This window comes from Sciurus vulgaris (genome assembly GCF_902686455.1).
Source record: "Sciurus vulgaris genome assembly, chromosome: 10".
In the NCBI taxonomy this organism is placed as follows: Eukaryota; Metazoa; Chordata; class Mammalia; order Rodentia; family Sciuridae; genus Sciurus; species Sciurus vulgaris.
Window position 1 is genome coordinate 75,069,318 of NC_136470.1, and position 23,063 is coordinate 75,092,380.

Sequence of the window (23,063 nt, forward strand, 5' to 3'; positions counted from 1 at the left end):
GACTTGAGGACACTCAAGCAGCTCTCAAGGGAGGACCACGTAGAGAGGCACTGAGGTCTCCCACCAACCACGGACCATGACCTGCCAGCAAGACCTCCTTGCGCCTTCAGATGACCACAGCACTGCTGGCACTCACCTGGACCTCACAAGAGACCTGGAGCCCCCACCACCAGCTAAGTCGCACCCACATTCCTGGCCCACAGGGAAGGCCAGAGGTAAATGTTTACTGATGTTTTATGCCACCTACATTTTCAAGAAATTTGTTTGATAGCAATAGGCAACACACATGCCAATCTCCCTCTAGAGAGAAGTGGGGAAAAAATGGTTGAAGAAGGGAACTTCCATCTTTTACCACACTTTCTACATTTTTACATTATATATTTTAGGATTTTTTTTTTTTTTTGTCATTGACATTTAAAGAAAGGAAAATAGGGTTTGTGCTGAAGCTCAGTGGTAGAGTGCTTGCCTTGCACATGTGATCCTTAGCACCACATAAAAATGAATAAAGATATCGTGTCCATCTACAAATAAAAATATTTTAAAAAAAGAAACAAAGTTCAGTTTAATTATATTTAAAATATTTTTTTCTGATTTAAAAAGCAACACTAGTTAAAAAAAAAAAAAAACAGTTGGAAGACAGGCACAATCCAACTGTAGGATGTACAATAAGGCTATGATAATTCTAGTGGTGTGGAATGGAGAAAGAATGCACATACATCGATGGAATAGAATAGACAGCCAGAAACAGACCCACATAAATAGAGCCAATGATATTTGACACAAGAGCTAAGGCAATTCAATGGAGACAGAATAGTGTTTTTTAAAAAAAATTGTGCTTGAAAAACTGAACAGTCATATACAAATAAATAAATAATCTAGATACACCCTTCACAAAACAATTACTCAAAGTTGATCATGGACTTAAATGTGAAACACAAAACTTCTATACATCAACAACAAATTTGCTGAGAAAAAAAAATCATGAAATCAATTCCATTCACAATAGCTACAAAAATAAGATAAAATACCTAAGAGTAAATTAATCAAGCAAGTGAAAGACCTACAAAACACTGAAAAAAGAAAACAAAGAGGGCACAAAAAGATAAAGATCTCCCATCTTCAGGGACTGAAAGAACATTGTTAAAATGTCTACACTATACAACATAATCTACAGATTTAATGCAATCTCCATCAAAAAACTAATGATATTCTTCACAGACTAGAAAAAACAATTCAAAAATTCACATAGAAGCTGGGGTGGTGATGCACACCATAAACCCAGCAACTCAGGAGGCTGAGGAAGGAGGATCACAAATTCAAGGCCAGCCTCAGCAACTTAGTGAGACCCTGTCTCAAAAATAAAAAAAGGTATGGGGTATAGCTCAGTGATAGAGCACCCTGGGTTAAATTCCCAGTATCTCGTGTACATGCAAAAAAATTCATGTGGAAGTACAAAAGACCCCAAGTAGGCAAAGGAATCTTGAGAAAAAAAAAAAAAAAACAAAGCTGGAGATATCATACTATTTGACTTCAAAACATGCTGGAAAGCTATAGTAATCAAAACAGCATGGCACCGAATGCTGTATAAAACAGACACACAGACCAATGGAACAGAATAGGGATTCAGAAAAAAAATCCACACATCTACAGCCAATTGATTCTTAACAAAGGCACCAAAAACATCTGTTGACATGAAGACCAATGGTCCAGAATAGAAGACACAGAAACAAACTTTCTTAATACTGTTAACTTGGATTAGACAAAGGCACCATAAACGTACATTGGAGAAAAGATAGCTTCTTCAACAAATGGTGCTGGGAAAACTGGAAATCCCTACATAGCAAAATGAAATTAAACCCCTATCTCTCACCCTGCACGAAACTCAACTCTAAGTGGATCAAGGACCTAGGCATTAAACCAAAGACCTTGTACCTACTAGAAGTAAAAGTAGGCCCAAGTCTCCATCATGTCGGTTGAGGAAACATTCCTCAACAAGACTTATAAAATGCAAGTGAAATCAAGAATCAATAAATGGGATAGTATCAACTAAAAGGCTACATCACAGTAAAAGAAACAATCAAGAATGTGAACCAAGAGCCAACAGAACAGGAGAAAATCTTTGCCACCTGTAGCTCAGATAGAGCATTAATCTCCAGGATATATGAAGAATTCAAAAACACCAAATAAATAAATAACTCAATCAATAATGGGCAAAGGAATTGAACAGGTACTTAACAGAAGAAGAAACACGACTGGTCAATAAAAATATGAAAAAATGTTCAACATCTCTAGCAATTACAGAAATGCAAATTAATACTAAGATTCCATCTTACTCTAGTCAGAATGGCAATTATCAAGAATACAAGTAACAACAAATGTTGGCATGGATGTGGGGGAAAAGGCACACTCATACATTGCTGGTGGGACTGCAAATTGGTACAACCACTTGGGAAAGCAGTATGGAGATTCCTCAGGAAACTTGAAATAGAATCACCATTTGATCCAGTTCTTCCACTCCAAAGGGCTCAAAATCAGCATACTATAGTGACTCAGCCACACCAATGTTTACAGCAGCTCAATTCACAATAGCTAAGCTATGGAACCAACCTAGGTACCCTTCAACAGATGAATGGATAAAGACAACGTGGTATATGTATACAATTGAATTAGCTATAAAGAAGAATGAAATTATGGCATTTGCTGGTAAATGGATGGAACTGGAGACTATCATGCTAAGTGAAATAAGCCAGTCCCAAAAAACCAAAGGCAAATGTTCTCTCTGATATGCAGATGCTAACACAAAATGGGGGCAGGGAGATAGGGAAGAACAGAAGTTCATTGAATTGGACAAAGGGGAATGAAAGGAAGGGAGGGGGATGAGAATAGGAGAGATAGTAGAATGAAGCCAACATAACTTTCCTTTGTTTGTATATGAATACAGGACCAGTGAAACTCCACATCATGTACAAACACGAAAATGGGAAGGTATGCTCCACGTATGCATATTATGTCAAAATACACTCTACTGTCATGTATATCTAAAAGGAACAGCAAACATCTGTTAGAGAAATGACAACCTCTTCAATAAATGGTGCTGGGAGATCTGGATATCCACATGCAGAAGACTGAAACCTGCCTGCTACCTCTCACCCTGTACAGGAAGCAACTCAAAATGGATTGAAGATCTAATGTAAGACCAGAGACACTGAAACTAATAGAAAAACACATACGGGTTGAAATACTTCAAGCATTGATACAGGCAATAATCTTCTGGTTAGGACCCGAAAAGCACAGGAAACAAAAGCAAAAATTGACAAATGATAGTGCACCAACTAAAAAGTATCTGCACAGCAAAGGAAATGATGTATCATCAGAGCAAAGAGACAACCTACAGAATGGGAGATAACACTTGCCAACTATTCATCTGGCAGAGGGTTAATATCAATAATACCTAAGGAACTCAGAAAATAACAACAAACCCCAGCAATTCTGTTTAAAATGGACAAATGGGCTGTGGGTGTAGTTCAGTGGTACATACTTGCCTAGCATGTGTAAGGCCCCCAAGTTCAATCCCCAACCCTGCAGGGAAGAAAAAAATGGGGTATGATTCAAAGAAACATTTCTAAAAAGAAGAAATGCATATATTTACAGCCTACAAATATATGAAAAAAAACACTCAATGTCATTAGCCACAGGGAAATGAAATCAAAACTACAATGAGATACCATCTCACTCACTGCACTTAGGATGGCTATTATAAAAATAACAAATCCTGGCAAGAATATAGAGAAAGAGGAATTCCTAGATACTGTTGGTGAGAACGTAGATTAGCACAACCATTATACAGAACAATATTGACGTTCCTCAATAAACTAAGAAAAAATCTACTACATGATCCAGATCCAGCTCTCCCACTTCTGGGTGTACAGCCAAAGAAAGTGAAATCAGCATACCAAAGAGACACCTGCATCATCATGTTTTATTGTGGTACTATCCACAAAAGCAAAGATATGAATCAGCCTGGGATCCATAGATGAATAGGATCTACAGATGAATAGATAAAGAAAATATATACAAACACAATGGAGTATTATTCAGCCACAAAGAAGAATTAAATCCTGTCATCTGAAGCAAAATGGTTGGAAGTAGAGAACAAGTTCTCTCTGTCTATCTATCTGTCTGTCTCTCTCTCTCTGTCATATACACACATGTGGAAGCTAAAAACATTAAAAAATAAATAAAAGACTGGGCACGGTGGTACATAACTGTAATCCCAGCAGCTCAGGAGGCTGAGACAGGAGGATGGAGAGTTCAAAGCCAGTCTCAGTAACTTAGTGAGGAACTTAGCAACTCAACGAGACCCTGTCTCTAATTAAAATATAATAAAGTGCTGGGGATGTGGCTCAGTGGTTAAGCACCCCTGGGTTCAATTATTCGTACCAAAATAAAAAAAGAAAGAAAGAAAGAGAGAGAGAGAGAGAGAGAGAGAGAGAGAGAGAGAGAGAGAGAGAGAGAAAGAAAGAAAGAAAGAAAGAAAGAAAGAAAGAAAGAAAGAAAGAAAGAAAGAAAGAAAGAAAGAAAGAAAGAAAGAGAAAAAGTCAACCTAGCTGGGGGCAGTGGCACACATCTGTAATATGTTACTTGGGAGGCTGAGACAGGAGGATCATAAATTCAAGGTCAGCCAGGAAAATTAGCAAGACCCTATCTCAAAATAAAAAATAAGAAGGGCTAGGGATATAGTTCAGGGGTAGAGCACACCTGGATTCAATCCTCAGTACTGAAAAAAGAATAAAAGCGAAATAGAACAGGGATTACTAGAGATTGGGTACAAGGGCAGGGAGATAGGTAGAAAAGGGAGGTTGGAGTGATCAGTGCCTGCTAGGTGAATGTTTGGAACCACACACTGAACTCCATGAATGTGGACAATTAATATGTGTTGATAAACAAATTAAAAAAAAAAAAAAAAAAAAACTTCTAGAAGAGAACGTAGGAGAAAAAGTTAGGTGACATCCAGTATATGATCCATTAAAGAAAAACTTAATATGTTACGCTTCATAACAATTAAAAATTTCTGCTTTACCAAAGACATAGTTAAGGGAATGAAAAGACAAACCACAGACTGGAAGGAAATATTTACAAAACACATATCTGTCAAAGGGCTTATATCCAAAATATGCAAAGAACCCTTAAAATTCAACAGGAAGAAAACAATCCAATTTTCAAAAGGGCACAGTATTGAGACAGTTCACCAAAGATGAAAGATGATACACAGATGGCAAATAAGCATATGAAAATATGCTGAATATCAGATGTCATTAAGGAACTGCAAATTAAAACGATGAGATACCAGCACTCCCAGAAGAGCCAAAATCCAGAACACTGACGTGCCAACTGCCAACAAAGACACAGAGCCACAGAAACTCATTCAAAATGCAAAATATTATGGTTGCTTCAGAAGAAGACGGTTTGGTAGTTTCTTTCAGAGAGAAACACAGTCTTACCATATGATCTAGTAATCATGCTCCTTGGGATTTATCTAAATGAGCTGAAAAAATATCATCACAAAAACCTGAACAAGGACGTCTATAACTGTTTTGTTCATAACTGCTGAAAAACTGGAAGTAACTGATGTCCTTCAACAGGTGAATGGAGAGATAAACGAGGCACATCAAGACAACAGAATATTACTCAGTGGTAAAAAGAAATGAGTGGGCTGGGGTTGTGGCTCAGTGGTAGAGCGGTTGCCTGGCATGTGTGACACCCTGGTTTCGATCTCAGCACTGCATATAAATAAATAAATAAAGTTAAACCAACAACTAAAAAAATAGTTTAAAAAACTTTTTAAAAAATGAGCTAGCAAGCTGGGGCTGTAGCTCAGTGACAGAGCACTTGCCTGGAACATGTGAGGCATGTTAACTTACATGCAACTATTTTTGGAGAATAGTGTTTCCTTGCTAAAAATGAGCCACCAGGTAGATGGGCTTTACATAGATTATACTCTCAAGATCCATGAGATTTTTTTTAAATGTTTGCAAAAATATTGGCAATAAATATTTTTTTTAAAAAATGAGCTATCAAGCCACAAAAAGACATGGAGGAATCCAAAGTGCATATTAGTAAGTGAAAGAAGCCGATTTGGTAAAGCTACATATTGTATGATTCCAACTATATGACATTCTGGAAAAGACAAAACCGTGGAGGCAGTGAAAAGATGAGTGGTGGCAGGAGTGGCAGTCGGGTGGGTTTAACAAGTGGAGCACAGGGGTCTACATGCGCTTCTGTGAGAGTCTATAATGGTGGACACGCGTAGAACATGCAACGGCAAGAGTGAACCCTACACTACGGGTGTCAGTTAATAATCATGTGTCAGAAGTGGTTCATCACTTGTTAACAAATGTCCCACACTAATGCACATGTGAACAGGGGAAGCCGTGGTGAGGGAGGGGGAGAGGAAGCAGGTGGGACCCTCTGTACTATCTGCTCAGTTCTCCTCCCACCTAAACCTGCTCCAAAACATCTATTAATTTTTTTTTAAAGTAACACTAGTCAATTGAAGGAAAAGAAATAAAATAATATAGCCACATGTCATCTCCATAGATGACAATTATCATTAACACTTAGGCATAGATCCTTCCAGTCTTTTTTCAAATCTCTATGTATATGTCTTTTTTTTTTTCAATAGCTGAAATCATTCTGCTAAACCCATTCTGAAGGTTTATAGTCTGGTTTCAGTTTGGATTTTTAACCACAAAAAAAAAAAACCAGCCCGTATAAAACATCAGTGATACCAAAAACAGATTCTAGAGGGGCCAGTTGCTATGGGAATAATTGAAAATAAATTTTGGTTCACACTACACCCTGCTAATGTACTGACCAGAAGGAAGGAGAAATATTTGGAGAAACTTAGAAGAGCAGCCAAGAAAACTTCTAATCAAAAAGAAAGAAAATGCATCAGACTAGTAGGATTTCAGAGAGGCCAGAAGGATTGCCCTGCAATTTAACTGTGCAGTTTCAGCAACTGTGAAGACACCCGGGAATCAGGGACTAGAGTGGGTGCTTTCTCCCTCAACTGACAGTTTGGCAGGCAAAGGCCAGTAAGTCTCCCTCAGTATCGGGGCCCCGGTGTAAGATGGTTCAAGGCCAAGGGGAAAAATCGCCCTTCCCTCCCATGTACATGTTCCAAACAGCAAGCCACAAGAACCAGGCTTCAGGTGAGCAGTGTGGATGCCACCGTGGCCCTGAGTACTGGAGTGGCCCTTGGGACCTCTTCTGTACAGGAGTTAACTGTTAGGTGCTGGATCGTGGGGCATCCTGGAGATTCTGAAGAAGGGCCCACAATGCCACAGGGTAGGGACATTCAAGGAATTTACGGAAGCTGCAATTCTCCAACAGAACAACTATGGTGTTTAAATAAATGAGGAGGCCAGACCAGCGTATACTAACCGAATTCTAACCTTTCCACACCAGCACTGTGATAAAAGATAAGACTGCTTAGGACACACATCAGGTGTAGCCTAGAAGGGGAAAAGCAGAGTTGCCATCATGGAGTGTAAAAACAGGTTTGCTTCCCACATCAGGGATCAGCTCAGCTGTAGTGACAAAGAAGCCTAATTTTAAACCCAGCTCTGGCAAGCAGACCCACAAATAGGCTCTTTGAGCCTCAGTTTCCTCATCTGCAAAATGGGTATAGCTGTTCTTACTTTAAAATGTTCTGATAAAAATGAAACAAGAGGGCTGGGGATATAGCTCAGCACAGGGCACTGAGTTCAATCCCCAGCACCACAAGAAAAAGAAAGAAAGAGTTAAATAAGCTAAGCCACGTAAAGTGCCAAGCACCATGCAAGTGTTTCAAATGCAGCTACCATCCCCACCTGTACAGGTCACGGTCCATGCTGTGTGTTTTGTTTTGTTTTGTTTTAAACACAGCTAGGGACTCCATCTTTCTTTCCTCATCCATAATCCAGATGAGCTGTGTAGTCATACTGTCATATAAAGACAGGGTCCCTGAAGTGAAAAACATCAATTAGTGGCCTTTTTTCCAGTGTTCTAGGAATAGTTCTGCATTCTGGAGAGGAGCAAAGTTGGTCTTGATACCAAAACAGAGCAAATCAGAAAGCTGCAGGGTTAGGACACTGTGGGTAAGAGCTTGTCACTCAAGGCCTAAGGCAGTAGGGTTGAGTTGCCAAGCATCCTCAAGGCTGAGGAAAACCCAGGGTTAGGTTAAATAGTGATGGACTGCTTATAAAGACGGGATACATCTCCACAGGGGCAAAACTATACCTGGTTGGTTGTTTTCATTAAACTTAGTGAATGGATGCATATTTTTATTTTGAAAAAATAATTTAGCACAGAAAACCATAAATCATCAAGCATATATCTGTCCCTACCTCCCAGAAATTGTTAATATTTGTTGTATTTACATAAAGTCCTTCATTCACAGTGCGAAAGATCAAACCCAGAGCCTCACACACTCTAAGCAAGCAAAGTCCTTAAAAAAAGAAAAAAAGGCAGATAAAATTAAAGTCTATTTATCTTCTCTTCACCCATATATTTATTTCTTGCCCAGTCTTCTAATCACTGTTATCAATTTAATCTCTATCTGTGTACTTCAGCTCATTCTTTTAATCTAAGTTTTCTGAATTTTGTTTTAAAAAGGAAAGGAAAGGAAACAGAAAAAGTGTGACGTGAAAATGTGTGTGTGAAAAGAGACTTTGTGAATTCGCACCAAGACATACCCACTCACCTGATCAGGAACGGCCCACACTAATTGTAGGTACAACCCGTGGCGGGAGGATCGTCTCCAGATTCATACCTATCAACATTCACAATGCAGTACAGATCCACAGGATAGGCCACATACCGAACCCTGAGGGGCTTACCTGGGTCCAGGTGGGTGAAAGAGCCCACCACAAAGTCCAGCGTGGACACGGCCAGCAGGAACAGCAGTAGTAGCTGGAGTCGAATGATCCATTTGACACCCGCTAGGTTGATCCCCAGCAAGGCCAAAAGCACGGCAACTGAAATTCCTCGCACAGCCCAGATATTCCTGAGGCCCAGCAAATCCGAGATGGACTCAGCAAAGCCAGTGATGTACATGGCACCTGCAACACACTGCCAGCCATTCCAGATGAGAAGAGCCTGCAGGCAGAGAAGCCGCAGGAGCCCCTGGGCAGACCACCTGCACGGAGCACCCTGCTTGCCCCAACAAGACAAATACTGGCGCCAGCCCAGGCTCAGCAGCAAGGAAACAGCACAGGATACCCTGCCCTTCTCGCCTGGGAATCTGCCTCAGGCCCCATTTCTATGTCCATGTCTTGACCAAGGGGAGAATGAGCGCTGAGCCCAAGCTGAGAGCCAACTGCCGGAGGTAACAAAGATGAAGAGGGTATGAGAGGAAAGGGCGGGGAGGCTGGGTGGAAGAGGCCTTTGGATGTCTCTGTCTGCACTATTCAAGAACTAAATCTAGAACAAGAACAAGCAGGGGGTCCCCTCTTCAGAGCTACGGCAGGGCACTGTGGCAAACCAGCGTTTCCACATTTCTTTGTAGGTTAATATTATTTCTGAAATTATCTAAAACTTGGAAAAAGGAAAAAAAAGGGGACGGCACATCTTTGCAAGGTCATATGTTACAAAAGCTACCCAAGGAAATCTAGGTGAATGTACTCAGTTCAACTTACTTTTCACTATTGATTAAACGTACTAAATGTCCCAGACTTAGTAAAGTTACATGTTAACTTATAGATTTTTTTTTTCTAGTAGAAATACAAGTAACTTTTATCCAGGGGAACAGATAGCCCAAAAGATTAGAGTTTGTTGTACGGCAAGACATCAACTAGCTTTGGATCTCACCCAGCAACCTTGTCCTTGTCTTTATTTGGTAAACTGCCCATGAATCTGTGGGTTGATCTCCATCCGTCTAACATCCACACCTAGCTTCTCCCTGCTCTTCATCCTGTTGGCTCCTCCACTGATGGAGGAGTTAAAAGCTCGTTTTATATTTGCCTCTGAGCCATGATTTTACTTTTGGGGGGAAAATATTTGAAAGATAAATCAAGAGTTGAAAATCCCACCTGACTTTGCCTAATCCTCAGTCTTAGCCCCCTTCACTCCTCAGGTTCATCCCTTCACGGGCCCCAGAGTCAGCGGTCACTCTCATCCCTCTTGCCCTGCTCTTGTCATTCCCCCAGGGAACAAACCCGTAGGGCCTCATTGGAGACACCCCTTTCCATCAAACCTTTCTTCATCTCCATTTTCTGAACAAACGTTATGCTCACTGCCAGTTCCATTCAATTCATTATCTGCGTCCACCTCCTATATAGCATGTATAGAAGTAATACAGTAACATTCAGCGAACCACTACCAGGAATGCAAACATCTTCAAAAAAAAAAAAAAATAGCTGATTTACACCTCTTCAAGTCCCCTGCATTTGCTAAGTATGTCACAAGCATCCAAGGAATATTTTGTGATGGGCTGACTGAATAAAAAGTGCTTTGGGAGGCAGGCACTGCTAAGCCCCAGCCCTGCCGTGCAAAGGCCAGGAGGGTGACACAAGCTCTGTATCTGAGGGGAGCTCACACACACGGCACAAGGCCCCACTCGTCACTGAGAATATTCAGCATACACCATTTTTGTCGATGTTCTCCAAAATCTACGCACTTAGCTTAGACAGTTATTCCAGCCCTCCCAGAGTCCCATAACAGCAGGCATCTCTGTCCACATTAGAAATGGGGAGGAAATACAATTATTTCTGATAGAAAGAGGTAGAGAGGGCAGGAAGAGAAAGAGAGTGACTTGTGTTTGCCTACATTCACCTCAGAACTCAGATTTTCTTTTAACTTAACACTAAGAGTGTGGTGGTGCTAAGAATGCTATGTCATTAGCATTTGGCCAGGTCAACAGGAGTTTTCATGGTCATATTTATCTGAATTTAAAAACCAAGTGACGGGCTGGGGATACAGCTCAGTTGGCAGAGTGCTTGCCTTGCAAGCACAAGGCCCCGTGTTCAATCTCCAGCACTGCAAAAATAAGTAAATAAATAAATAGATAAATAAATAAATAAATAAATAAATAAATAAATAAAATAAAAACCAAGTGACAAGAATGGAGTAATAATGATCATTTGTATGGGCAACACCTTCCCAGGTATCCCATGTCACCCACATGCCTCTGCCAGAAGATGCCAGAACTTGAATGTGACCATTTGCATCTGGAGCAAATTCCAAAATTTGCAGAATATACTTGCTTACATGAGGGGGCCCAAGCTGTACATACCACTTATGTTTCCAGTAATTCCAGTAGAGCCCTCTTCGGGGTTTGCACCTATATGCTTTTTAGCTCAAGTTGCCACAACAGCTCTCTGGGATGCTTGAAAGACCTTTTTGGTGGTTAGGTACATATACTATGAAGCCATGTAAGGCCAAACCCTGTGTGAATTGGGAAAGTCTCTCAAACTCTGTGTGCCTCATTTTCTCACCTGTGAAACACAGATAATAACAGTACTGACTTCAGAAGGTTATTGGGATGATTAAATGCAATAATTTGTACAAAGCCCTAGACAAATATCTGACTCATACTTGGAGTTAATAGAAATAATAACTATTGGCATTATCATTGTGACTTTATTAGTAGCTACCAAAGAAGAAGAAATAGGGACTAGCTTATAAATACCATAAAACACTTTGCTAATGCTGAATAGATGATGGTAATGCCACTGGAAAGTTGCAATATAAGTTGTAAATAAGGATTCTTGAAGTCAAAGAGACTGGCTTGAAGGAGAAGAAATGGAATTTTCAAGATGGCAGACTAGAGGGTGGCTGCATTTCATGTTGCTCCAGGACTCAGGATTCAAGAAGAGGAGATATTGATAGACTTGGGACCAACTCAAAGCCACTGGGTGAGTCTCTCCCGTTGGGGAGGCGTCCCGGATGGGGCGCTAGTCCCGGAACGCAGGGAACTTTGTGAAGTAGAGCTGCCCAACGAGACACCCCTCCCCCCACTGGAGCAGTGAACCCAGACAACTGGGAGCATCGTAGAGGAGGCTGCTCAGCACAGCGCTTGGACTCGGAGCAACCACTGGGGCTCTGGGCGGCAGCCCAGAGGAGGAGCTGCGTGACGAGCTGTTTGGACTCAGAGAGACCGCTCCTGAACACCGGGGGGCTGCCTGGAGGAGGAGGAGGAGCGCAGCAGGTTGCTTGGACTCGGAGTGACTGCCCACGGCTACGGGCGGTTGGTGGGAGAAGGAGGAGTACAGTGAGTTGCTTGGACTCCTAGTGACCACACCAAAACACTGGGTGGCTGCCTGGAGGAAGAGGCATGCGGCAGGTCACTGGGACTCGGAGCGACTGTATGGAGCTCCAGGTGGCTGCTCAGAGGAGGGGCCACATAGCCAGGCGATTAGGTGCAGAGCAGGGTCCGAGGACCTAGGAGGCTTCCTGGTGGAAGAGCCACACAGAGACAAGCTGAGAGGCGGAGCGAAGATTCCAGGACTGTGGGCAGATTCTCTGAGGAGAGGCAGCCTAAGGAGACTCGTCTGCGAAGGGTGAGGCTCCCAGGCCCAGGAGGTAGGTCCGGGCCCCTGTGAATGTTGCAGAGGAAGGCAGCCCAGCCCAGGTGGTAGTTGTGGATTGAAGGGAACCTCTAGGAGGGGAGCTGACCAGTGAGACCTCCCCACCGGGTGAATCTTCCCCGCCGGGTGAGGTTTTCCCACAAGGACGGTAAAACCAGAGACACAGGCCCAAACAGGCCTTGCCTCAGCCCGCAGCCTAGTTCCCCTTTGGATGACCATTGGTCAACAAGTGGAGGCACCTCTGCCCACTAGCAGGGAATATACCCCACCTGAAGGCCACCACCCCTAGAGAGGCAGCTTCCTTGTGGAGCACCGCATTATCAACTTCCTCCAAGACTTCAGCCTACTGAAGGCTAAGGGGGGATATACTAGAAATCTTCAGAGACATTATAAGTCAATAGAGGAAATCTGCAATATCTCAGCGGTCCACTGATACATGAACAATATGAGAAAACAAGGGAAGAAAAAGCCCCAAACAATCTAGATGTTACATCAATAAAACCCAATGACAGCATGGCAGAAGAAATGACAGAAGGGGAGCTCAGAATGTACATAATTAAAATGATCAGGGAAGCAAACGAGATGAAAGAGCAAATGGCAGGCATTGAATGATCGCACCAATCGACAGTTAAAAGAGCAAATACAGGAAGCAAAAGATCATTTCAACAAAAAGTTAGAGATATTGAAAAAAAAACAAACAGAAATCCTTGACATGAAGGAAACAATAAACCAAATTAAGAACTCCATAGAAAGCATATCCAATAGGATAGAACACCTGGAAGACAGAACCTCAGACATTGAAGACAAAATATTTAACCTTGAAAACAAAGTTGAACAAACAGAGAAGATGGTAAGAAATCATGAACAGAATCTACAAGAACTATGGGATATCATGAAAAGGCCAAATTTAAGAATTATTGGGATTGAGGAAGGCTTAGAGAAACAAGCCAAAGGAATGAACAATTTATTCAATGAAATAATATCAGAAAATTTCCCAAATCTGAAGAATGAAATGGAAAATCAAGTTCAAGAGGCTTATAGGACTCCAAATATACAAAATTACAACAGGCCCACACCAAGGCACATTATAATGAAAATACCTAACATACAAAATAAAGACAGAATTTTAAAGGCTGTGAGAGAAAAGAACCAAATTACATTCAGGGGGAAACCAATACGGATATCAGCAGACTTTTCAATCCAGACCCTAAAAGCTAGAAGGGCCTGGAACAGCATTTTTCAAGCCCTGAAAGAAAATGGATGCCAACCAACAATCATACCCAGCAAAACTTACCTTCAAATTTGATGATGAAATAAAATCCTTCCATGATAAACAAAAGCTAAAAGAATTTACAAAAAGAAAACCAGCATTACAGAACATTCTCAGCAAAATATTCCATGAGGAAGAGATGAAAAACAAAGAAGCAAATCAGCAAAAGGAGGAATTATCCTAAAAGAATTGTCAAATAAAGGAGGAAACAAGTCATGTCAAAAAAAATAAATAAATAAAATAAAATAAATGAACCAAATGACCGGGAAACCAAATCATATCTCAATAATAACCCTGAATGTTAATGGCCTGAACTCATCAATCAAAAGACATAGACTGGCAGATTGGATTAAAAAGAAAGATCCAACAATATGTTGCCTGCAAGAGACTCACCTCATAGAAAGAGATACCCATAGACTAAAGGTGAAAGGATGGGGGAAAACATACCATGCACATGGACTCAGCAAAAAAGCTGGGGTATCCATCCTCATTTTAGATAATGTGGACTTCAAGCCAAAGTTAGTCAGAAGGGATAAAGAAGGACATTTCATACTGCTTAAGGGAAGCATAAATCAGCAAGATATAACAATCATAAACATCTATGCCCCAAACAGTGGCTCATCCATGTATGTCTAACAAATCCTTCTCAATTTCAGAAACCAAATAGACCATAACACAATAATACTAGGTGATTTTAACACACCTCTCTCACCACTGGACAGATCTTCCAAACAAAAATTGAACAAAGAAACCATAGATCTCAATAACACAATCAATAATTTAGACTTAACAGACATTTATAGAATATATCATCCAACCAAGAGCGAATACACTTTCTTCTCAGCAGCACATGGATTCTTCTCTAAAACAGACCATATATTATGCCACAAAGCTAATGTTAGCAAATACAAGAAGATAGAGACACTACCTTGTATTCTATCAGATCATAATTGATTGAAATTAGAAATAAATGAAAGAGTAAAAAACAGAAACTACTCCAACACCTGGAGATTAAACAATATGCTATTATAGGATGAATGGATAACAGAAGATATTAGGAAGGAAATTAAAAAATTCTTAGAGGTAAATGAGAACAAAGAAACATCATATCAAAATCTCTGGGACACTATGAAAGCAGTACTTAGAGGGAAATTTATTTCATGGAGTGCATTCAATGAAAGAAGTAAAACTCATCAAATAAATGACCTAACACTACAGCTCAAAGCCCTAGAAAAAGAAGAACAGACCAACACCAAAAGTAGTAGAAGACAGGAAATAGTTAAACTCAGAGCTGAAATCAACGAAATTGAAACAAAAGAAACAATACAAAAAAATTGACAAAATAAATAGTTGGTTCTTCGAAAAAATAAACAAAATTGATAAACCTTTAGCCACACTACCAAAGAGAAGACGAGAGAAAACCCAAATCACTAAAATTCGGAATGAACAAGGAAGTATCACAACAGACACGATTGAAATACAAAACATAATTAGAAGCTATTTTGAAAATCTATACTCCAACAAAATAGAAAATTCTGAAGACATCAACAGGTTTCTAGAGACATATGAATTGCCTAAACTGAACGAGGACATACACAATTTAAATAGACCAATTTCAAGTAATGAAATAGAAGAAGTCATCAAAAGCCTACCAACAAAGAAAAGTCCAGGACCAGTTGGGTTCTCAGCCCGAGTTCTACAAAACCTTTAAAGAAGAGCTCATTCCAATACTTCTCAAAGTATTCCAGGAAATAGAAGAGGAGGGAACCCTCCCAAACTCATTCTATGAAGCCAATATTACCCTGATACCTAAACCAGACAGAGACACACTGAGGAAAGAAAATTTCAGACCAATATCCTTAATGAACATCGACGCAAAAATTCTCAACAAAATTTTAGCAAATCACATAAAAAAAATATTAAAAAGATAGTACACCATGATCAAGTGGGTTTCATCCCAGGGATGCAAGGTTGGTTCAACATCAGGAAATCAATAAATGTAATTCACCATATCAATAGACTTAAAGTCAAGAATCACATGATTATTTCAATAGATGCAGAAAAAGCATTTGATAAAATACAGCACCCCTTCATGCTCAAAACACTAGAAAAAATCGGGGTAGTGGGAACATTCCTTAACATTGTAAAGGCCATCTATGCTAAGCCCATGGCTAATATAATTCTAAATGGTGAAAAACCAAAAGCATTCCCCCTAAAAACTGGAACAAGGCAGGGGTGCCCTCTTTCACCGCTTCTATTCAATATCATCCTTGAAACTCTAGCCAGAGCAATTAGACAGACCAAAGAAATTAAAGGGATACGAATAGGAAAAGAAGAACTCAAACTATCCCTATTTGCTGATGATATGATTATATACTTAGAGGAACCACGAAATTCCACCAGAAAACTTTTAGAACTCATAAGTGAATTCAGTAAAGTAGCAGGATATATCAATGCACATAAATCTAATGCATTTTTATACATAAGTGATGAATCTTCAGAAAGAATAATTAGGAAAACTACCCCATTCACAATAGCCTCAAAAAAAAAATAAAATACTTGGGAATCAATCTCACAAAAGAGGTGAAATCCTCTACAATGAGAACTACAGAACACTAAAGAAAGAAATTAAAGAAAACCTTAGAAGATGGAAAGATCTCCCATGTTCTTGGATAGGAAGAATTAATATTGTCAAAATGGCCATACTACCAAAAGTGCTATACAGATTCAATGCAATTCCAATTAAATCCCAATCTATTTCTTACAGAAATAGAGCAAGCAATTATGAAATTCATCTGGAAGAATAAGAAACCCAGAATAGCTAAAGCAATCCTTAGCAGAAAGAGCGAAGCAGGGGGTATTGCAATACCAGATCTTCAACTCTACTACAAAGCAATAGTAACAAAAACGGCATGGTATTGGTACCAAAATAGAAAGGTAGATCAATGGTACAGAATAGAGGACATGGACACAAACCCAAATAAATACAATTTTCTCATACTAGACAAAGGGACCAAAAATATGCAATGGAGAAAAGATAGCCTCTTCAACAAATGGTGCTGGGAGAATTGGAAATCCATATGCAACTGAATGAAACTAAACCCATATCTCTCACTGTGCACGAAACTAAACTCAAAATAGATTAAGGACCTCAGAATCAGACCAGAGACCCTGCAGATTATAGAAGAAAAAGTAGGTCCAGATCTTTAACATGTTAGCTTAGGACCAGACTTCCTCAACAGGACTCCCATAGCACAAGAAATAAAAGCAAGAATCAATAACTGGGATAGATTCAAACTAAAGAGCTTTCTCTCAGCAAAGGAAACTATCAGCAATGCGAAGAAAGAGCCTACAGAGTGGGAGAATATCTTTGCCAATCATACTTCATAGAGCACTAATCTCCAGAATCTATAAAGAACTCAAAAAAACTCTACACCAAGAATGCAAATAACCCAATCGACAAATGGGCAAAGGAAATGAACAGACACTTCACAAAAGAAGATCTACAAGCAATCAACAAACATATGGAAAAATATTCAACAACTCTAGTAATAAGAGAAATGCAAATCAAAACCACCCTAAAATTCCATCTCACCCCAATTAGAATGGCGATTATCAAGAATACAAGCAACAACAGGTGTTGGCGAGGATGTGGGGAGAAAGGTACAACTCATGCGTTGCTGGTGGGTCTGCAAATTAGTGCAGCCACTCTGGAAAGCAGTGTGGAGATTTGTTAGAAAACTTGCAATGGAACCACCATTTGACCCAGCTATCCCACTCCTTGGCCTATACCCAAAGGACTTAAAATCAGCATAGTACAGAGATACAGCCACATCAATGTTCATAGCTGCTCAATTTACAATAGCCAGACTGTGGAACCAACCTAGATGTCCTTCAATTGATGAATGGATAAAGAAACTGTGGTATATATATACAATGGAACATTACTCAGCCATAAAGAATGATAAAATTATGGCATTTGCAGGCAAATGGATGAAATTGGAGAATATCATGCTAACTGAGATAAGCCAATCTCAAAAAACCAAAGGACGAATGATATCGCTAATAAGTGGATGATGACACATAATGGGGGGAGAGAGGGTTAGTGTTAGGGTTAGAGTTAGGGTTAGGGAGGGGGGCAAGAATGGAGGAAGGAAGCACTGTATAGAGGGAAAAGAGGGGTGGGAGGGGTGGGGGAAGGGAAAAATAACAGAAGGAATCAAACAACATTACCCTATGTAAATTTATGATTACACAAATGGTATGCCTTTACGCCGTGTACAGACAGAGAAACAACATGTATCCCATTTGTTTACAATAAAATTTTTTTTAAAATGCAAAAAAAATGAGAGAGTAAAAGGAAGTATTTAATATAAAGAAATATAAAATTGAAGAATTAGAAGAACAATAACAGAGAAATGGCACAAAAATCAAAAGCTGGCCCTATAAGAAAATCAATAAAATAGATAACCCCTGGCAACGTGATTAAAAAGAAAAGAGAGAATGCAAAAATGTAGACTATTAGGAATGAAAAAGGAATAAAACTACTACCACAGAAAAATTAAACAGAGGACAGAAATGTGCCCATAAATTAGGTATGTTCATATTATTTGATATTCAGTAAGTATTATGCTCATAAAGTACTAGTTGAAAGCACTGACCTAGGGGAATATCTGACTTCGGGTTAAGTGAGGCCCCCCCCATTTTTATAAAAATAAGCAAGTTCTTCAAAAACCCACAGGTGTGAGACTGGAGTGGTGGAAGACAACACAAGCTGTTGACGCTGGCTACCTTGGGTGGAGGCAGCTCACTTTTCCTTACATTATGTCTGATGCGTTAACCGACCACAGTGTAAGATCATTTTGCCATTTTATAAGAATTCATAAAGGAAAAATAAAAACAAACATACTAAGAGTACCATTATGTTTATGCAAAAACTACCTTCGGGTACCCTGCAGCCCAGTCATCTATGTTCAGAGAAGTAGCCCAGAACTGGAGGACTTCACCACACCTGGCTCAAAACAGCCATCTCAAGACTGGTCTGAGCTCGGCCACAAGGTATGGACGCTCAGTGACTGCCAGGCCTTCCGCACAGCAAGCCAACTACCCTAAGCAGGTCTACCTTCCTAGCTGAACACCACTCTTTCTTGGAAAGCATTCTTGGCAATTGGTATAAACATCTCTAGTGGTTGTTTTTAGTTTTTAAATTTTCTGGCAGTAACAGGGATTGAATTCAGAAGCATTTTACCCCTGATCTACATCCTGGGCCATTTTTATTTTTTAAATTTTATTTTATTATTTAAAAAAAATTTTTTAGTTGTCAATGGACTTTTATTTTATTATTTATTTATATGTCGCGCTGAGAATCAAACCCAGTGCCTTGCACGTGCTAGGCAGGTGCTCTGCCACAGAGTTCCAGCCCCAGGCCCTTATTCAAAAAAAAAGCAGAGGGAAGGAAATAACAAAGACTAGAGCAGAAATAAATGAAATAGAGATCAGAACAATAGCAGAGAAAATCAACAAAATAAAAAATTGGTTCTTTGCAATCTTTATCTGGACTGATGTACAAAAAAAGTGAGAAGATCCAAATCATTAAAATTAGGACTGAAAGGGATAGATAGAGAGGATTATAAAACAAAGATAGATAGGATTATAAGGGAATCTGTAAATAATATGTCAGTATGATAATCTAGATGGAACAGACACATCCCTAGAAAGACACAACCTTCCAAAGCTAACTCCAGAAGGAATAGAAACATGAAATATGCCCATGTAAGTAGAGATTAAATTAGAAGTCAAAACTTTCTAAAAGAAAATCCCATCACCTCACGGCTAAATTCTACCCAACATTTAGAGAATTAATATCAAACTCTTTCAAAATAGTAGGAGAGAAGGGAACACCTCCCAACTCACTCTGTGAGGTCAGTATTAGCCCCACTCCAAAACCAGACAAAGACGTCACACATAAAACTACAGACCAACGTCCCTCATGAATATGCACAAAAAGTCCCCAACAAAATACTAGAAAACCAAATCCAGTAGCACTTACAGGATTAAACAGACACCACACCCTGCTCAGAGACTGCAGCCTGGGGGAGCTTCAGACAGAGCAGAGGCGGGAGGAAGACACTGAACAGAGGCACTCCAAGGTTTCTGACGAGGCCCAAATGGAAAGAGGGCAGAACAGCAGAGCAGCTGACACACAGGCTTCTCGGGTGTGGCTGCCAGGGCTGAGGAAACACCTTTCTGGGATTTCCTTCCAAATCAGCCCCCCTAAGGGAGACTCAGTGAACCAGTGTCCTCTCTCTAGCCTGGGTGTTCAGAACTGGCACCTGCTTCTAGAAGCTGGCTTGTCACCTGCCCAGGGAGTGGGGAAAGCAAGGACTTCTGTGTCCAGCCTGCAGCCCACTTAGCTCTGCAATAGCAGAGCCATGCACAAATCCTCAGGGGAAATAAGGTACTCCAGCCACTTACTATTCACCTCTCAGGCACTCGTTTGAATATCTCCCAAAATGCATGGAATCAGAAATGTTTCTGATTTCAGAATTTTTCTGATTTTGGTATGTTTGCACAGATTTCATGGGATGAGCATCCGAATGTGAAAATCTGAAATCAGATGTTTCAAAATCTGAAACTTTTGAGCAAATAAATCGAATAAATTTAGATTTTGGAGCATTTTGGATTTTGAATTTTCAGATTAAGGATGGCCAACCTATACTATTCTTAAAGAACTTTCTCTGGTAAAAGTACTTGCTCTTTAAGAGTCAGTGACAACCCATCTGCCTTCCATGCACCTGTCCTAGACAGAAAGACACGTGCGGGCGCATGTGCGCACACACACACACACACACACACACACACACACACACACACACTGCTTTGTGCTGTTAGAGAATCAGATGTACTTTTGATGAAATCCCTTACCTGTGCTGCCTAAAAATAAAAGAAATAAAACCAGTGCTTTCCTTGAGGAGACTCTTGTATTCTTCTTTACACAATTCTTTAAGCTGTTTTTAAAACCACCTTTGGGGTACCATAAAAGCTTTTTCAATCTAAGAAATGCTTACAAAGAACTGCTACTTAGTGTCTACACTTTGTTTCCTCAGCATTAAGTCACCGCCCTGTGTTTGAGCTAAGAAAGCCTTAGAACTTCTCCCTGCTGGCTGGTTTTCAGGTGCCTTTGTCCATCCCAATGAGGTGGCCTCCTCATTGCTATTCTCCTCCTCAGACACGGCGTCCACACAAGGGCTCTTAGTATTCCTCTTAAGGTCACCTGAGTCATCAAATGTGTCTGAGAGCTCCAGCTTAGTTGAGAAGGGCCCGCTTCCAAGAAAGTCCCTTGACACAGGCAAAATACCCTCTCTTCAGCTCAAAAGCGCCCTGGTCCCAGGCCACATGGCTACCACCTGGGCTCCAGCTGCTACAGGGCACACCCTTCCTAGACGGACAGCAAGAATGGTGCTGGACCAAGCCCCTTGCCAAATCAGGAATCCATGAGGCCGGAGTGGGAACAGGAGCTCTGGACTAAGGAGTCAGGGATCTGGACCACAGCCCAGCCTGCTTGCCTATAAAATGGGGCCACTGTCCCCACCCTCATCTAACATCAGGTAGAAAGGAAGCAGAAGAGAAGATGGTGAGAAGAGAAGAAGCAGAGCGCAGGCAGGGGCGGGGTGTCGCGCTGTTGGCAACCTCACCTGTCCAAACACATAGAGCAGCCCGATGGTGCCTCCCATCTGCCCGCCGAGGACGGAGGAGATCATGGAGTAGACGCCGCCACTGCCAATGCCAACGTGCTCCCCGACGCCGATGCCAGACAGCACGGTAACAAGGGCCACAAGGATGACAAAGGACACCAGAAGCATGCCCATGAGCACACCTGTGTTTCCCTGCAGAACAGCAAGGAGCAAGATCAGGATGAGGAGCAGAGGCCTTGCCAGAGGGGCCCCTACTGGAGCACTAGCCACTTCCCCTCACCCTGTATCCACTAGAATGGGGGCACAGGCAGGGCAACCAGAAAAGGATAGAAGGCACCGCCAGAGCTAAGGCCCATGAGAAATTCTGGATGAACAGAAGGGTCCTTGCTTTACACTTTCCAGAGATTTCCCATCGCCTGCATAGTAAAGTCAAAGTACTCAGTATACTCGCAAGGCACCTTCTAACCTGTTACTCTGTGCCCTACACTACAGGGACATTCTTTGTCCCTGCCGCCCTCTTACCTACATGACTAGAATGCCTTTACTGCTCATTCTGCTTGTTTGCATCCTGGAAGACTCAGCGTTTAGGATTTCCTCCTCCAGGAGACATCCCTGTAACACTTCTGGGCTCCTCCAAGTATCCAGGGCTTAGTACTTATCACAGTACTTGCCATACTAAGTCTCTTCCCCAGTCAGCCCCTACCTCTAGCTGTCAGTCCCAGGAGAGCAGGATTCCCTTCATGCCCTTGGGGCTTAGCATATCCTCCACACAGTAGGTGCATACTCAATGCTCCTGAGTACATAGGCACACACACACACAGGCCCAGAGGGGCACACCTGTAGACAGACACATTTCAGTGTGAAAAGCAAGTGTCCTGGAGAGGAAATGGACACAGCACACACACACCTAAGGAGGAGAGGTCTGCCCAGAGCAGGGCCATGGAGGTACCGAGCAGCAAGGCTCTACTGTGTGGATGTTGGAGAGAAAACTAGGAGTGGGTAGGGCCAGGACAACCGCTGAGTGGCCTTAAAATGAGCTGGAGACATGTCCTGGAAATCAGGGGTGCCCTGTTCCCTGTTCACAAGATGATGTTCTGGGCTCCACCACTGGTCTGCGATGGGGAGAACAAGGACTGCAGGGGGTCAAAGCTGGAAAGACCTTTTACTCCCTACTCCCACTCACAGTATTCCTGATACCCTATCCTAGGAATTCCTACTGATTCTTACAAACATTTTTTGGAATATTTGCATTCTAACTCTTATATTAACTGTGAACTTCACATGGACCAATTTGGGTTTTTCTTCCCTGGCCAAATTTCTTTCTGCAAGGACACTGCCACCCAGTCGACCTAGAAGAAAGCCCTCCACCTCTCCTCTCCCACAGACCCCTGGGAGGAAGTTCTGGGACATACTGCTCATCTAGCTTTGGAGCTACCTGCAAGCGAGACCTGGCTGATGGGATGAGCTCAGGGTGATGTGCCGGCCCCCTGGTGAGCAAGCTTCACCTTTCCCCTTCACTTCTGGGACCTGTGC

General features: G+C 41.3%; 1 protein-coding gene across 1 annotated transcript in view; it reads right to left on the minus strand.

The window, feature by feature from the left end:
• The window catches only part of SLC12A8 (solute carrier family 12 member 8), a 157,014-nt gene that overhangs the window by 101,262 nt on the left and 32,689 nt on the right, over nucleotides 1-23,063 (minus strand). Inside the window, exons 5-6 of the mRNA XM_079156219.1 lie at nucleotides 21,531-21,722; nucleotides 8,880-9,111 (exon numbers count right to left, since the gene is read on the minus strand). Coding sequence (XP_079012345.1) covers nucleotides 8,880-9,111; nucleotides 21,531-21,722 — 424 coding nt within the window. The remainder of the gene's footprint in view (nucleotides 1-8,879; nucleotides 9,112-21,530; nucleotides 21,723-23,063) is intronic.